We start from the raw sequence: 18043 nt of genomic DNA, 5'->3' as shown, positions 1-18043 counted from the left end.
GCTTTTACACCGTTATGCGTTGATGGGGGATTTGTCTCGTCTCACAAACAAGCTCCTCGCTGTTCCCTCGGCATCCGTAAGTGTTGCATTACTGCTGTCTGCTGGACTGTCACTTAGCCATGTATCAAAACACGCAAGACGGAAATGTCACTGAATGTCGTGCACGTGTGAATGATGAAAATCACTTGTGAAACACCAGTTATCAGGTAAAGTAAAGTTATCCTATAGACCGAGTGTCTGTTTACGTTCAGTGCTACTCACGGTAACAATCAAACATGTTTGTATCAAAGGTAACATCGACTAGCCGTCTTCTTCTTCATGACTTTGTGGTCACATTGCTTAATTTCTTGGCGCGTTACCACCGTCAACAATCAGTTACGTTTTGCCCGCCTGCTCGGGCGTGTGCATTATGCAGGAGAAAAAAAAAATATTTTGTGCTACTTGTCGTCAAGAACTTCACATTTAAACCTGCAATTGTTTGGCTACTTTGGGGGAAACAAGTAGGGAACAGACTACTGACATGTAAACAGCTGCTTATTTCCACATCCAGCAGTTACAGAGCAACATGATGAGTCTTTGTGTCGACCTGATGAAGTGAAGTCACATATTCTGTCTCTTTTAGCTCTTGTTTAGTGAACATTGGCTTTTTATATCTTTGGTAGACTTTTTTTGAAGCCCCAGAAAACCTATTTTCTCAATTGGCTTCTTATGATTGAATCCAAATGAGAAACGATGTCACCTTGGGCTTTAGGAAACCGTGACAGGCATTATACTATTTTCTGACCTTTTATAGACCGAGTAGTTGATCACTACCGAGAGAACATAATTGGGAGATAAATCAATAATGACAGGAACGGTTACTTAAAGTCCTATTTCACTGTGTCTGAAAAGAAGAATACGATGTGTGAGAAAAAGAAATGAAATTGAATCTCGATGGCGCTATTTGTCTGCTGGAAGATGCCTGTGAACTCACAGACAAGCAATTATCTGGTGCAGAGGCATGCTGGGAAGTGAGATCAGAGCAGCTGTAGAGAGGCAGAAGCATTCAGTTCAGTGAGTCCAGGGTGACTTTCAAACCTGTCAGCAGGAAGAAACTGATGAATGAAGATATGCCTGTTTTTATGGATGGATTACTGAACGAGCCTACTGGTAACAGGCCCGGGAGCCCAAAGTGTCAGGAGCCCCCCGGGCATTCATCTAAATCAGGGGTGCCCAAAAAGCTCGATCGCGATAGAAAATATACCAACGGAACCACGCACCCCCAGAAATTCAAGTTTTTTGTTTTTTTCTTGCCTTGCACATAATATCACTCAAAGAGACATGTAGGAAGAGATTCAAAATAACCACAAAGAGGCAAAATGACCAAAGAGACACAAGATGGCTCAAAGTCAAACAAAGAGAAATAAAACAAACACAAAGAGACACAAAACCAACACAAAGAGACAAAAAAACAACACAAAGAGACAAAAAAACTACAAAGAGACACAAAACCAACACAAAGAGACAAAAAAACTACAAAGAGACACAAAACCACCACACATACACAAAACAACCACAAAGAGACACAAAAATGACCACAAAGAGACACAAAACAACTATAAAGAGACACAAAACAACCACAAAGAGACACCAAACAACCACAAAGAGAAACAAAACAACTACAAAGAGACACAAAACAACCACAAAGAGAAACAAAACAACTACAAAGAGACACAAAACAACTACAAAGAGACACAAAACAACCACAAAGAGAAACAAAACAACTACAAAGAGACACAAAACAACTACAAAGAGACACAAAACAACCACAAAGAGAAACAAAACAACCACAAAGAGACACAAAACAACCACAAAGAGACACAAAACAACCACAAAGAGAAACAAAACAACCACAAAGAGACACAAAACAACCACAAAGAGAAACAAAACAACCACAAAGAGACACAAAACAACTACAAAGAGACACAAAACAACCACAAAGAGAAACAAAACAACTACAAAGAGACACAAAACAACCACAAAGAGACACAAAACAACCACAAAGAGAAACAAAACAACCACAAAGAGACACAAAACAACTACAAAGAGACACAAAACAACCACAAAGAGACACAAAACGACCACAAAGAGAAACAAAACAACCACAAAGAGACACAAAACAACCACAAGAGAAACAAAACAACCACAAAGAGACACAAAACAACTACAAAGAGACACAAAACAACCACAAAGAGACACAAAACAACCACAAAGAGAAACAAAACAACCACAAAGAGACACAAAACGACCACAAAGAGAAACAAAACAACCACAAAGAGACACAAAACAACCACAAAGAGAAACAAAACAACCACAAAGAGACACAAAACAACCACAAAGAGAAACAAAACAACCACAAAGAGACACAAAACAACCACAAAGAGAAACAAAACAACCACACAGACACGAAACAACCACCAACAGGCTAAACAACTATAACGTCTGTGTGTCCTGATCCTCTGAGAGCTGCCGGGGCCCGTTGTCTCATGAATCAACTGTTTTTCTCTGTTCACTAACAGACAGGTTGGATTACGTCTCTGACAGTAACTGAACATTTGTCCCGGACACGCTGTCCGTCCTGATCTGCTGCCTGTCAACTTTTCTTTGCAGGAACTGTAACCGATGTGTAAATGTGTGATTACAGTTGAGTCGTCTGTAGACACCTTCAGGAACTCTGTCAGCCTTTACAAGCAGGACTGTCACTGTCTGCACCTCAAGTCTGCAGATCACTTTAGATAAGAAATAATGCTTTATTAGTCCCACAGCAAAGTGCAACAACATAAGCATATAACATATAATATGTAGAGAGACTGATTAGTTTAATCCATTTCTTTGTTTTTGTGTATTTTACTTAATTACCTTTTATTGTAAATTTAGTTCAGCCAAATCAAGTTTAATTCAGTTATTTTAATTTAATCTTAGTTGCATTGGTTTTATTTGCTACTGGCTAGTTTGTCTTAGATTAATTTATTTAAATGTCTTTCATGTGTTGAATAAGTCTTTATTTTAAGTGTTTCATAATTACACTGTGTAGTTTATTAAAACTGCAAGCAGACGTTGTATTTTTATGCAATTATTATTTAACTTTTAATATTTATATTAACTGTAAAGCTTTTTTATTTTGAAAGGTGTTATATAAATAAGGTTATTATTATATATATTATATATTGTATTATTATTACTAATGCATTCACGTGTAATTAGCATTTTACTGGAGTAGTTGGAGGTATATATTGTACTTATAAAACATGATAAATGATGTCCTACATCACATCTTATTATGAAAAGCAGGCTAACGAGTCACTAAAGCTGTCCGACAGAAGTACAGGAGTACATATTCAGATGTAGTGAGGTACAAGTACAAGTAGCAGAGAATGGAAATACTCCTGTAAAGTACCTGACACGTGTAGCTGCATTCCACAACATATATCAAATAAGTAACATACAAGTCAGTAAGTGAAGGTTGACTTGAGCTTCTCCGGATTGTACAGGGACTGTAGGAATGCAGCTGATTGCGGATCAATATCAGACAGAGAGATCAGTCCCGACGGTCAGAGGTCTTACCGGTCCGCTGTCTGTCGGTCCTCCGGTCCGTATGTGACTCCGACACCGACCAGCACCGACCAACACCGACCAGCACCGGCAGAGTGACTCCTGCAGAGGTGAGACAGTTTTCAGTTAGTTTGTCTTTCAATGAATGTTACTTATTCACCAGCGGGTATCCCTGTCTCTCTCCAGGAGGGGCGGAGCTTAGGGGAGTGTACGTGTGTGCGCGTACACGTGTGTGTGTGTGTGTGTGTGTGTGTGTGTGTGTGTGTGTGTGTGTGTGTGAGTGCGCAGATTCAACAGGTTTATGAATGAAACAGACGGATGATTCATTCAGTTTCACGGTGTTTGCGACAGGAAAGGCTCCTTTTCTTCTCCTGGAAAATAAAACTTTATATGTATTTTATCACACGAGCTTATTGTTCTTTTCATTATATGTACATCCCATTAAAGCATTCTCTTTGATATTGGGTGATAATAAACTTTGACTTGACTCATTTATACATGATTATTATTATAATAATAATGTTTAATAAATAGTATTATTATTATGAGCAAAATCAATACACATACAGTGAATTCATGCTTTATTACCTTTAAACTATACATTCATTCAAATCAACACTCTGAAATAAAAAGCAATTAAAGCTGTCATGTACTGTGGTAAGAATGTTTTATTATATATTATCTTTTCTATATGTTACTTGTAAACTGTCTCCTGAAGTGGATTAGCTGCTCTTTGAAATGTAAGATGTTGTTTTTATAAGAAAAGACAAAATATAGAACATTTACTTTTTGTCTGACGTGATGAAAAGGACAGTAAACTGCATCATTTCAGACACATTCTCTTTACAAACGTCTCTTTGAGGCTGTAAGCGCTGCTTTGAGCTCAATGCTAACGGCAGATTGCTAACGTGCTCGCAGCGACAATGCTATAGCATGTTTACTACCTTTACCATTTACCGAGGGTGTTAGCATGCTAGCATTTGCTAATTGGTGCTAAGCGAGAAAAAAGAGGTTGTATTGGACCTTGGAGGACGTTTTAGGACATTTTTGGAATCCTTGAGGATGACTAAGGTGGTTATAGGGAGCCTTGAGGAGGTCATAGCAATACTTTAAGAGGTTTTAGGGTCCTTGAAGATGTTGTTTTGGCCTTTGAGGAGGTTGAATGGATGGTTGCCGTTATTAGCTTTCTTGAAGAAGTCGTAGGAGCCTTGATGAGGTTGTGGAACTTCTTGAGGACGTTGTAGAGGTCCAGGAAGAGGTTGTGGAAGTCATTGAGGACATTGCAGGAATCCTTGAGGGGGTTAAATGGATCGTTAAGGTCTTTGAAGCTATCCTTGAAGAGGTAGTAGGGTCCTTGAAGAGGTTGTGGAGGTCCGTTAAAGAGGTTGTAAGGATCATTGAGGAGGATGCAGGGGCCCCTGGGGATATTGTAGGGGCCTTGAAGAGGTTGTAAGATTACACTTAGAAACTTCTCAGTGTCCTTGAAGGAAGTTGCAGCAGTCTTCATTCGGATGCTTGACGAGGCTCTGATGGTCTTTATGGACATTTTAATGGATCCTTAAAAATATTTAAATATGTAAATGAATGTTTATTTGTAACTATTTTAATAATTGATTTACTGTCATTTCCAGGGAAAAAAGGAACTATTTCCATCTTTGATTGATTTATATATTGTGTTATAAAGTATTTATTATTTATTATATATTATATTAAAACATTTCACCTTTTCTATATCTTATACTGTACTATGTTATTTTGTTTTATTATATTATACTATATTCTATCTATATTGGAATTCTTAAAACAGGTAAAGTATCTTTACTTAATCAAATGATATATTAGCGTGGTAAATGCTGTATACATACACACTCCTGCTACTGACCACATCACAGCACCGTCACTTGTTCCTTGTCATTTTGTAATTGATGTACTTGTTAAAACTCTTCAGTTTCCTGGTCTGGATTCTCTGATGCTGCAGGGAGGCAACGTTTGACAGGATTCTGTAGTTCTGCTGTACTGAGATTAAAACCAGGACTTGTGATGGAGGGAAGAGGTTTCCCTCTGACGTCAGACAGGAGGCACGAGCTTTGTTTTACGGTGATATGGCGCCACCTGCTGTGTGCAGCTCCAAACTACAAGCACAACTCTAACTTCATCATCTGGAGAAGCTTTCAAAAAACTTACCGGATAACTAGACAAGCAAAGGCCTAAATGTTAAGTCAGTAAATGAGTACAGGTCCTTGTGGAGGTGCTGATGGTCCTTGAGTAGTTTATGGTCCTTGAGATTGTCCTGTGGCCCTATAGGATGTTGTTAGGGGTCCTTGAAGAGGTTATTGGGGTCAATGAAGAAGTTGTAAGGGTCCTTGAAGAAATTGTAAGAGTCCTTAAAGAAGTTGTAAGGGTCCTTGAAGAATTTGTAAGAGTCCTTGAAGAAGTTGTAAGAGTCCTTGAAGAAGTTGTAAGAGTCCTTGAAGAAACTGTAAGAGTCCTTGAATAAGTTGTAAGATTCCTTGAAGAAGTTGTAAGAGTCCTTGAAGAAGTTGTAAGATTCCTTGAAGAAGTTGTAAGAGTCCTTGAAGAAGTTGTAAGAGTCCTTGAAGAAGTTGTAAGAGTCCTTGAAGAAGTTGTAAGAGTCCTTGAAGAAGTTATCAAGGTCAATGAAGTGGCTGTTGGGGGTCCTCATGAAGTTCTAAAGGTCCTTGAAGAAGTTGTAAGAGTCCTTAAAGAAGTTGTAAGAGTCCTTGAGGACATTGTAGTCCTTGAGGAGGTTGTCAGGACCCCGAGGAAGCTCCAGGGGCCTCGGGTGAGTTCAGATTATAATCTCTGGGAGGTTTTAGTTGTTTTTAAGATTGTTTTTCCATCTTTGCTTGAAAAATTAGAAAAATAAAACAAATGCCGTTAGTGAGAGGTTCTGGAAAGTTTGGAAAAGAAAACCTCAACTCATAAAAACATTTAAGAGGAAACAGTGAATATAATATAATGTAAATCTTTCTCTTCTCTTTCAATCAAAGTCGACTTTAATATTCTGGCATTTCCTCCTCCGAGTGTCAGCTGGAGCTTGTTGCTGTGTCATGCTAAACATTAAGGTGACCCGACAGCACTGAAACCGGCGCACGTTGAGGAAATACTGTCGTTGTGGCTCGGGGGGGCTCGGCCGGATGATTGACAGCTCATTTAAAACAGACACGATCAAGGAGATGAGTGGGGAGGTTCAGAAACAGGAAGTTAATGAAGCTGGAGGGACGAGCGACAGATTCAGCATCACGGATACACTCGTCTGGCTCGTTGAAACCTCATTTAGTAAAACAACATTTCTGAGAGCAAAGGTTCAGAAACAAAGATTTCATTTCCCTGAAAACAAGGAATGAGTCTCCGAGACGAGACACTCCGAATATACGGAGACTCTCGGGTCCTTGGTGAGATTGTAGCTTTCAAAACATCTTTAAAGTAAAATGATGCAAGTGTCAGCATTATGACTATATATATATATATATATATATATATATATATATATATATATATATATATATATATATAGTCATTGTGCTGTGAATGTTTCCTGTCAAGTGTTTTACTATTAATATTATTGCTGTATTAATGTCTATGTTTTCTGACATTTTTCTCATATTTTTCACATGATAGTTGAAACATATCGTACATATTTATAGAATTGATGTACATTTTGGACATTTTTACATAATTTCTGGGTATTTTTTTTAGATTTGACACATATTTTTAGGTAATTTCCTGGAAACTTTTCACATAATTGCATGTTCCTGCTGCAGATGTTCCCTCCTTCACATCCTGTCGTAGTTTAATGTACACGATGCATCAGATTCTATAACATCATCATGTTTTGTATCTTTGTCTCTAAAAGTCAACTCTTCATGAGTTCCTCAGAAAAACAGTTTCCATCTTTGTGACATCATCTTCCAGCTGATCGAGAGGCTTTTTAAACACTTTATTCTCTGGAGGAGGAGAATCTTCTGTTCATCTGGAGATACCTGGTTTACACAAGTAACTAAAGCTGTCAGACAAATGTAGTGGAGTAAAAAGTATAAGATTTGACTAAAGCTGCATTAGTTGAAGTCCAACAAATCAAACTTCTGCTAAAGGCTTAAAAAGTGCAGCTATAAGAGTGGCAGGCAGGTAATGTGTGAGACAGGGAAGGTGGGTTTGGGTTGGAGAAGACACTTCACATCATGTGGAGTTGGCGAGGAGAAGGATAAATGTTACATTATGTTGAGCTGGGAGACAGACAGAGACACACCTTTGAAGACAGACAGGAGAAGAAGAAAACAGAGACGGGTGAGAGCGAGACAGAGCTCCTCGCAAAGTTAATCTGTTAGAGATAAAACTCTCTCTAAGTCTTTGAGCTTTGGAGGAAACCTGAAATCCAGACCATCATATTTCCATAATCTGCCTCGTATCCGAACCAACAGGCTCCCGGCACACTCATCTCCATTCCCATCATGCACCTGGCCTCTGACACATTACCATAATCCATCCAGCCTGTGCAGACTTTCAGTTGTAGTTTTGTGAGGATGTACGCTGCGAGGTGCAGCTGACAGCAGGCGAAGTGTAGCACACAGGTTGGTATGAGAATAAAGACTTGTAACCTTCCTTAACACTAAACATGTAAAGTACCTCCATCACAACTTACCATTTACAAACCGGCTCCACAGGACGGACGTCTCCACTGAAACTTTGGCTTTCTCCATCTGCTGACGAATAGAGTTAAAAGGATTAGTATTATTATTATTAATAGTATTACAACCTCTGGATTATACAATATAATCAGATTGTATAGAAGTCTATGAGGAAATGTTTCTACTTCTCTCTTGATTTATTACCTCACTAAACATTCATCGCTGCTCTTTGCAGATGATGTGGTCGCGATGGCGTCATCGGTCTGTGACCCTTCAGCAGTCACTGGATTGGTTGGGATGAGGATCAGGACCTCGAAATCTGAGGCCATAGCTCTCAGCAGGGAACCGGTGGATTGCCTACTCCGGGTAGGGAATGAGCCATTACCCCAAGTGAAGGAGTTCAAGTACCTCGGGGTCTTGTTCGCGAGTGAGGGGACGATGGAGCGAGAGATTGGCGGGAGAATTGGAGCAGCGGGGGCGGTACTGCAGTCGCTTTACCGCACCGTTGTGACGAAAAGAGAGCTGAGCCAGAAGGCAAAGCTCTCAATCTACCGGTCGATCTTCGTTCCTAATCTCATTCGGTCATGACCCAAAGAACGAGATCACGGGTACAAGCGGCCGAGATGGGTTTTCTCAGACGGGTGGCGTCTCCCTTAGAGATAGGGTGAGAAGCTCAGCCATCAGGAGAGACTCGGAGTGAAGCCGCTGCTCCTTTACGTTGAAAGGAGCCAGTTGAGGTGGTTCATCTAGTAAGGAGCCATCTGGGTGCCTCCCTAGGGAGGTGTTCCAGGCACGTCCAGCTGGGAGGAGACCCCGGGGAAGACCCAGGACTCGGTGGAGAGATTATATCTCCTCACTGGGAACGCCTCAGGATCCCCCAGTCGGAGCTGGAATATGTGGCCCAATGAAGGGAAGATTGGGGTTCCTTACTGGAGCTGCTGCCCCCGCGACCCGACCCCGGATAAGCGGTAGACGATGGATGGATGGATGGAAAAATAGATGAAGCACATTTCTCATTAATGCCCACCTCTTTAATATATGCCCCCTCAGCTCCAGTCGACAGCCCTCTCTCTGTCTTGTCAGCAGCTTCACGTTAATGTTCCATGAAGCTAAAGTCTGTTTAAGCAGATTTACACATCCTTCCTCCTCTGATGGTGTTTTTGCGTCTGGCAGCAGCTTCAGTCTTCTCTGCTGTCTGCTGCATTCTGAGTGCTCCCCAAACGTGATGAAGTTCCCTCTCGGGTGCACTTCCACTGAAGAAAGTGCAATAAAGTGCTCTGGGTAATAGTTTCAACATTTGTCCATATTTTCAATATTTCTTTACAGACTTTTCATTAGTTAATAGTTAAAATGAGCTCCAGCTCATCCGGCTCCAACAGTAAAACTCTGCTTTTATATTAATGAGTAATAATAATCTAATGAGATCATATATAAAAGTATAACAGTCACAGCCTCGGACAGTTTTATACTTTTTATATTTTAAGCACATTTTCCTGATACTTTTACTTCAATAACAATTAGTTTGACTTGTAACACACTGTTGTCACACTGAGTCGCTTGTGTTTGTGGTGCCTTGAAGTGCTCCGGCTGTTTGTTGCGCTTTGCACTATTTCACAGCCAATCAGCTGAAGCAGGAGAGAGAGAGAGAAGTTCAATTCAAATGTTCACAGCAAATTGGTTGTTTCCTCAAGAGTAGTTGAGAAAACAATGAAAGATGACAGAAACTCCGTGTGTGTGTGTGTGTGTGTGTGTGTGTGTGTGTGTGTGTGTGTGTGTGTGTGTGTGTGTGTGTGTGTTGTGTAATAATTATATCAGCTGTCAGAGCTGATGGATGATTAGAGTTGTATCTACAGCCAGAGGCGCCGATTAATCCGACATCACTGAACACAATTACTGTAGTATTCATAACTGCCTGTGTGTGTGTGTGTGTGTGTGTGTGTGTGTGTGTGTGTGTGTGTGTGTGTGTGTAATTTCATCTGTACAGTGTGAAAAAGTAGACCTCCATAAGAAACTAGCTGCAGAGCTACAGAGGGGAGCAACACAAATATATATGAGAGTGTAAGAAATGATCTGTGTCTGTATAACACACATCGATCATTGACCCTTTGCTCTTCTGGTTTCTGGTATTTCCCACCAAGGCGCTGATGTCACATTGTTTCGCTTCAGACTTACTGACACTGATGTTGCAACGCGGTGGACTTTGATTTGTGCTCCTCAGTCTATAAAGACTTTATAGACGTACAGTAAAAGTTCTAGTTATGAGAAGTTAGAGGAAGAAGGAGGGAAGACCACCGTCTCTCTCACTGGATACTTCATCAACAATGTGCTCTTCTTTTAATTAACAGGTTGAGAAGATTATATATATATTTTCTTTGTGTGATGACACACCTGCTGGGTTGGAAGACATCTTTGGGAATAACTTGAGTAAGTGAATTATTTCATCTCTTAACATTGTCGTGTTATTTATATATTTAAATTGTTTTATTTGTATCTATGTCAAGTCTTTTAAATTAAACTTATGTTGAACACACTATTGTGGCCTTTATACATTGTAGCAACACTTTTCTGTGAACTCAGTGTTTAAGTTAAATCATCGTCACGGCTACAGAAAGTCCTCGTTTCTGATTGGTTGGCAGGTTTTAAAAGGTTTTATTTGGACGACTGAAACCATCATTGTACATCAGCGTTACTAAAGACCACATAAACATCTCATTAAAGAACAACACGATCTTAATAGTTAACCTTCTAACACACTTAACCCCGGAATTACCAAACACATAACAAAAGTTCTCTAAGGTCGTTAAACTCGTCTTATTCTTATTCCACATTTTCTAAGTGTGTTACACTGTAAATATTCTCTCTCGTCATTGGAGCTGTATGAAGTTAACAGTGAGTATAAAACATGTCGTTTATAGCTGCACCTTGAGATAAGAGATCCTCCTGCTGCAGACTTTGGACTCAATTTACTCACATTAATTTATGAAAACTGTTTTAAAACTTCAGTTAAATTGACTGGAAAACAAATTAGTAATATCTCAACAAGTATTTTATGGTATTTTACGAGGATTTTATGGTTTATAGGAAGATGGAGGTAACGCACTCCTCCTCCCTCCATCTTCCTGTAAACCATAAAAGTCTCGTAAAAACTCCTGCTCAACATCTCTGAGACTTTTCTTCCAGGAACACCCGACCTCTGGGAACTCCCAGAGCGTTTATAAAGACAGAAGAAGAAACTTTTATACTCTAAATATGTTTTACCAAATACCTTTTTCTGTGAAACATAATTCTCTCCTGACATAACATTAATATTTGATGGCTCAGTCTTCTTTTTAAATATAATCAAACACTTCTTGCACCTCTTGCACAACAGTGTTATCTAAAGGAGGTATGAGCCATACAGAACACAGACATGTTTCTATTACACATTAATGCATCGACAAGTGAACTTTCTTACAATATATAACCACAAATATAAAACCAACATCCAGCAGGGGGCGACTCCTCTGGTTCTATAGAAGTCTATGAGAAAATGTTTCTACTTCTCTCTTGATTTATTACCTCAGTAACATTTTCCTGATGAGTTTATGTCTCAATCTGTAGTTTCAAGTCTTCTTCATTAAAGCATGATGCTCAGTTTGTACATTTTGATTCATTTTAGAGTAAAATAAAAGATAAAGCAGTGTCTGCTTTAGGGTGGGGCTACCTTGTGATTGACAGGTCGCTACCACACAGTGTTTTCCAGTTTGAATGCTCTACTGTATGTTTTACATTGATCTCATTAGGGAGCAGAGATGGCGACATTTAAAGTTCTGCTTTTGGAAACGCTGGAAGATTTGGCACAAAAGGAGCTCAAATCTTTCCAGTATTACCTGCTGTATGACCGCCATGATGGCTTCACCGCAATCCCTAGCTCCTGCCTAGAGGATGCAGACAGGGGACACACAGTGAATGTGATGGTGCAGAAATACAACCAACAGGCTGTGGAGGTGGCCAAGAAGATTCTAAGGAAAATAGGCAGGAACGATCTGGTGCTGAAGTTATCAGAGAAAAGCTCAGAACTAAAAGGTAAGCTATATGGGAAGACGAAAAAAGAGAATTTATATAAACAATTTACCCAGAATAACTAAAAATCATTCAGAATGCAATCTAACACTGAACTGCGAAAGGCATCAACGTGCTGCAAGAAATTAAAAAAAAAGAAAAAGATGTGGTATAAAGTTTTATCCTTTCATCAGCCCAATTTAGAAGTGCAATAATGTTCAGTGTGATGGTGCAGGGGCATTTTATGTTCTTACCATACACACAATCTCAAGAAATGCATCAGATGAAAAAACTCTTTACCAAATAAATCGATTAATTTCATGAACAAGGAAATGTTGTTATAGTATCAGCTATAAGTTTAAACTCTATGCCTTAAAAAGCAGCATCATTTTTGAAATATGAAAAGTCTATCTTTTATTTACAAAGTATCTCTTGTGCGTCCATGTTTAGGGGACGTCAGCGATGTTCTGGAGACTACAGAGGACACAGGAGCTTCCCCCATTCAACCACAGGCTTCTCCTCTTCCTCGCCCTCCCACTGACAGCGGTCCAGGTACAGGTCCAGGTTCTGGTTATGCCGGTGTCACAGCACGGAATAAGGGTGTAACGGTTCATGTATTTGTGGCGAACCGTCACTGTACGCCATTAGCAACATGTAGCACAATAAGCTGATCAACACTGTCTCCTACAAAAATATGTCAACATTTTTGGTCTTTCCGCCTTCATTTAAATCCCGTCCAGAAGAAAACGTGAAAACATAATTGAAGCGTGTCAAGGCCATGTGGCAGGTTGACAGGTTAAGCCGGCTGAGGGGGGACGAGGGGGGACAAGGGGGTCAGGAGTCCATAATACTTGTTCTGGAGGCCTGATTACTACACATCGATTTCAGCTGGAGTAACCTGATTACTTGTCCGTGTAACCCTTTAACCGAGTTTAAAAAGGCTTTATTAAGTGTGTGAAAGCCTCGTGCACATTTACTTTGCTGCTGAATCCCCAGCTGCTTCACACACACACGCACGCACGCACGCACGCACGCACGCACGCACGCACGCACGCACGCGCGTGCTCCAGGGTAAATACCGTCGGATTTGTACTGTGACTCTGTAGCCTTCAATTCTATTTTCTCTCAATGTCACAGACTGTGTGTGTGTGTGTGTGTGTGTGTGTGTGTGTGTGTGTGTGTGTGTGTGTGTGTGTGTGTGTGTCTGTCGGGTTTCGGGTTTCATGTCAGGTTATAATCCTGTCAGGCTCAGAAACCTGAAACTGACATGAACAAGAGAGAGACGGATGAATGATGGACTCTCCGTCTCTCTGGTGTAACCATGGAAAGAGGCATGTTGCATGTCACCACAGTTGCAGGTTTGGAGACCTACCTTTGTGCCACAACACACAGCTTTAAAACATGTACATAACATGACAGACAAACTAAACTAAAGACTCTAAAACGGACAAACTGAAACAGACATGAAAATGTATCTAAAGACCATAAAATCGAGCTAAATATCAAACTAAAAATCGACAAATGACAGGATATAAAGTCGACACTATGAATGGAAAAGACTGATATGAAACTTAAGCGCTTAAAACTGACAGAAACAACAAACTAAGGACTAGAAGTGGCAGAAATACAAAACTAAATACTAAAGGGCCGTCCACACATGTGAGTGTTAACATTAATCTGAGCAGAGTTTCTATCATCCATCACATCGCTCTGAAGGACTCCACTTCAGACACTCACAGTTGTCTTTATCTTTATCTTTAGAGTTATCTTTAGAGTTATCTTTATATTTGTCGTTCTTGCTGTGGAACGTCCATGAAAACATCAAACTCGAGACCTTAACACTCAGAAATATGAAGTGAAATGCTGAAGAATCAGAAGAACATGTGATCAGAAGTGATCAGAATGATGGACGCTCTCCTCCCTCCGTCTCTAATGACTAGTTTCACTCTTGTGTTGTAATGAAAGGTTTGTGAGACAGAGTATGCAGCCGGCTATTCTCCTGCTGTCACACTGCAGGCTGCCTCTGTATATGTGTGCACACACGTGTGTGTGTGTGTTTGTGTGTGTGTGACAGATATTTCCATATCAATGGTTTCCTCCTGATAGCTTCCTCCTACCGTTGGAACGTAATTGTGGCTGATTATCAGAGGAGCACTGTTACCAAAACACACACACACACACACACACACACACACACACACACACACACACACACACACACACACCGGGTACCGCTCTGTCCTCCTTCATACAAAAGGTTTACAGATTGCCTCATTCACTTCATCAGGTTTCCTCTTAGCATTTGCTTTGAATCCAAAATACTGCCAAATAGTTGCTTTTGCTTTTTGCTGTGACACCAAACTCTCTGCTATCGATCGTCTTGTCTGTAAACTCTCCGTGATAAGTGAAGTCTGACTTCTGCTTCACTTTTACTTTATAATTGTAGCGTCAGTTGACCAACTATGTATTGATAACAAGTTGAGAAAAAGAAATGGATACTTATTGATTACTTATGGGCCTACGCTAACTATGGATGTCATTCTCTTCCTCACAGATGTGGAGATTCCAGTGCCAGAGCCTCAAAGACAGATCATACTGTTCCAACACAAACTCCAATCTAACCTCCAGAGCAAGTTTACATGTGCTCCAGAGGGCATGACAGAGATGATGAATCAGCAGTGTCTGGATGACATCTTCACAGAGCTGTTCATCACAGCCGGGGGGGAAATACACATCAATGAACAGCATGAGGTCAGGCAGATTGAAATAAAAGGCGGCGTTGCAGGGACAGAAACACCAATTGAACCAAGTAACATATTCCAAAGCACTACCGGAAACCTCAAACCCATAAGAACAGTGCTTACGACTGGAGTTGCAGGAATTGGCAAAACATTCCTTGTGCAAAAGTTTGTGTTGGACTGGGCCAAGGGAAAAACAAATCAAGATGTGCACCTTATATTTCACTTCACTTTCCGCGAACTGAATTTACTGAAGGGAGAAAGGTTTTGTTTGGCTGAGCTAATCCACAAATGTATCTGGGAAACCAAAGACATCACGAAGACGAGACTCACTGAGATCTTCACACAACTACAGGGATCAGGAAACCGTGATTTTAACAAGAGTGAATTTAAGCTTCTGTTTGTGTTTGATGGACTGGACGAAAGCCGCCTTCAGCTGGAATTTACTCACAGTGAACAGATGCCAGCTGACTTTGATGTGGCACAGTCAACCTCAGTGGATATGCTCCTGACGGCCCTCATTGAGGGGAGATTGCTTCCCTCTGCTCGTGTCTGGATAACCACACGGCCCGCAGCGGCCAATCAAATCCCTCGAGTCTTTGTCCACTGCATGACAGTGGTGAGAGGATTCACTGATCAACAGAAGGTGGATTACTTCAAGAAGAGATTCCCAGATGAAGAGCAAGCCAGCAAAATCATCTCCCACATCAAGGCATCACGAAGCCTCTTCATCATGTGCCACATCCCAGTCTTCTGCTGGATCACTGCTACAGTTCTAACGGATGTCTTGAAGAAGAGAATGCAGACAAACCTGCCCAAAACCCTGACTGAGATGTACACAGAATTCTTGAAGTTTCAGATCACCCTAACGGGAGAGAGATGTGGCACAAAAAAAAGCATTCAGTATATCCAGTCATTGGCAAAACTAGCTTTTCACCAGCTGGAGAAAGGCCACCTGATCTTCTATGAGAAAGACCTGAAAAGGAGTGGAATTAATATCCGTAAAGCTGCCCAGTACTCTGGAGTTTTCACCCAGGTCTTTAAAGAGGAGCATAGGTGGAAGAGGGACGACAAGGGCAAGACGTTCAGCTTTGTCCATCTGAGCCTTCAGGAGTATCTGGCTGCTCTTTATGTGGTCATGTCACTTATTAACGACAACAAGAATGTACTGTCTGAGCTAACACTGGAAAGTCTGTGCATGCTTTGCAAGAAAAAAAGCATGACAGAAGTCCATGAGATTGCAATAGGCAAAGCTTTAAAGAGTTCAAACGGGCACCTGGACTTATTCCTACGCTTCCTCCTGGGCCTCTCCCTGCAGACCAATCAGGATCTCCTTAAGTGCCTGTTGAAGATGACAAAAGGGTTCTCTCAGACCAACCACCAAACAATCAAGTCCATCAAGGAAAGGATCAGGGAGAACACATCTCCAGACAGGAGCATCAATCTGTTCTACTGTCTGAATGAGCTGAGAGATGATTCTCTAGAGGAGGAGATCCAACAGTACTTGAGTTCAGGAAGTCTTTCCACAAAGAATCTCTCCCCTGCTCTCTGGACAGCCCTGGTCTTCATCTTACTGTCATCGGAGGAAGCGCTGGAGGTGTTTGACCTGAGGAAATACTCTGCTTCAGAGGAGGGTCTCATGAAGCTGCTGCCAGTGGTCAAGGCCTCGAATAAATCGCTGTATGTGCACAGGAAACTACATGCCTTAACTGTATCAAATATGGGTTTATCTGTTAATTTGTTTTGTCTGACTTATATATATTTCAGGCTGAGTGGCTGTAACTTGTCAGAGAACAGCTGTGAAGCTCTGGCCTCCATCCTCAGCTCTCAATCTTCTAAACTGAGAGAGCTGGACCTGAGTGACAACGACCTACACGATTCAGGAGTGAAGCTTCTCTCTGAAGGACTAAAGAGTCCACATTGTGTCCTGCAGTCTCTCAGGTAAGGATGCAATCATTTGTTCATCTGATCAGTGATGTTGCTAGGTCTCTGACACAATAAAATCCAAATGGACGCAATGAACTTACTCTTGACACATCTAGGGGGGTCTATTTTCTCCTGATAATGATACATTATGAACAACAAATTCATATTATAATTTTAGAAATAAACAAAATAAATCTTGCTGTTGAAATTGTATTGTTTTTTGCAACTTGGTCACACAGCGTGGGACTAATTGAAGGAGCCCCTCTCAAGACAGGCAGGAAGTTGTGTTTAGTCCTTGCTCAGTGTAACATACAGTCCACCCTGTCAACTATATAAATGTGTGTGTGTGTGTGTGTGTGTGTGTGTGTGTGTGTGTGTGTGTGTGTGTGTGTGTGTGTGTGTGTGTGTGTGTGTGTGTCTGTATGTCTAGACTGTCAGGCTGTATAATCACAAAGGAAGGCTGTGATTCTCTGGCCTCAGCTCTAAAGTCCAACCCCTCCCACCTGAGAGAGCTGGACCTGAGCTACAATCATCCAGGAGAATCGAGAGTGAAGCTGCTGTCTGCTGGACTGGAAACTCTCAAGTATGAACAGACGATAACAAACTATTTCTCTGTCACACTTATTAAGACTGCTGGATGTTAAATAGGGATATGAGTGAAGATGTATGGAAAATACCACACTTAAAAAGTAATGCTGGTAATTCTGACTTTGTTCCTTCCTCTAGCCTCGACCATGGTGGAGAGGAAAGACTGAAATCTGGAATGAAGAAATGTAAGTTTACAGTCAATCTGAGTTAGAGAACACCACACATTCATTTGGTATTTTACATTTGGTTATCAAAATACGGTGAACACTTACAAGAAAAGCTATAAAAAGAGGTCTGTCAGTTAACCCTTTGATATGTGAGTGCTAACCTTTCGCAACATGGGATGATGTAGCTTCTAATTGGCCTAATTGGAGTCTTAGGTGCAGCAGCGTTTCTGGTTCTTTCTTTTATTTCCCTCCAGTCTCTCTCCTTTGTCTTATTGTCGCTGTATGTCTGTGAAGCTCAATGGTTCTTTGAGCTAAATGCTAACATCAACATGCTAAAATACTC

The 18043-nt window shown here is 40.8% G+C and overlaps 2 protein-coding genes across 2 annotated transcripts in view; one reads left to right on the top strand and one right to left on the bottom strand.

The window, feature by feature from the left end:
• The window catches only part of LOC115006014 (carboxypeptidase M-like), a 22683-nt gene extending 18985 nt beyond the window's left edge, over positions 1–3698 (bottom strand). Inside the window, exon 1 of the mRNA XM_029428017.1 lies at positions 3604–3698. The gene's annotated coding sequence lies outside the window, so the exon portion shown is untranslated. The remainder of the gene's footprint in view (positions 1–3603) is intronic.
• An 8380-nt stretch (positions 3699–12078) lies between these two features.
• LOC115006006 (protein NLRC3-like) lies at positions 12079–17751 on the top strand. The gene is made up of 5 exons (XM_029428008.1): positions 12079–12305; positions 12732–12833; positions 14836–16960; positions 17376–17528; positions 17672–17751. Exons 1-5 carry the CDS (start codon positions 12194–12196, stop codon positions 17742–17744), a joined length of 2565 nt encoding a protein of 854 aa, XP_029283868.1. The 5' UTR covers positions 12079–12193; the 3' UTR covers positions 17745–17751.
• Positions 17752–18043: the final 292 nt, after the last annotated feature.

The sequence above is a fragment of the Cottoperca gobio genome, unplaced genomic scaffold, assembly GCF_900634415.1.
Source record: "Cottoperca gobio unplaced genomic scaffold, fCotGob3.1 fCotGob3_42arrow_ctg1, whole genome shotgun sequence".
Lineage (NCBI taxonomy): Eukaryota > Metazoa > Chordata > Actinopteri > Perciformes > Bovichtidae > Cottoperca > Cottoperca gobio.
Note: the sequence above shows the minus strand (reverse complement) of the source record. Positions and strands in the feature narration are given on the sequence as shown.

Bases quoted from the DNA above. Each gene is read 5' to 3' on its own strand.
- LOC115006006 (XM_029428008.1), top strand. From the start codon at position 12,194: ATGGTGCAGAAATACAACCAACAGGCTGTGGAGGTGGCCAAGAAGATT. The intron at 12,834-14,835 runs GTACAGGTCCAG...TCTTCCTCACAG, and splicing joins TCCCACTGACAGCGGTCCAG to ATGTGGAGATTCCAGTGCCA. The intron at 16,961-17,375 runs GTAAGGATGCAA...CTGTATGTCTAG, and splicing joins TGTGTCCTGCAGTCTCTCAG to ACTGTCAGGCTGTATAATCA.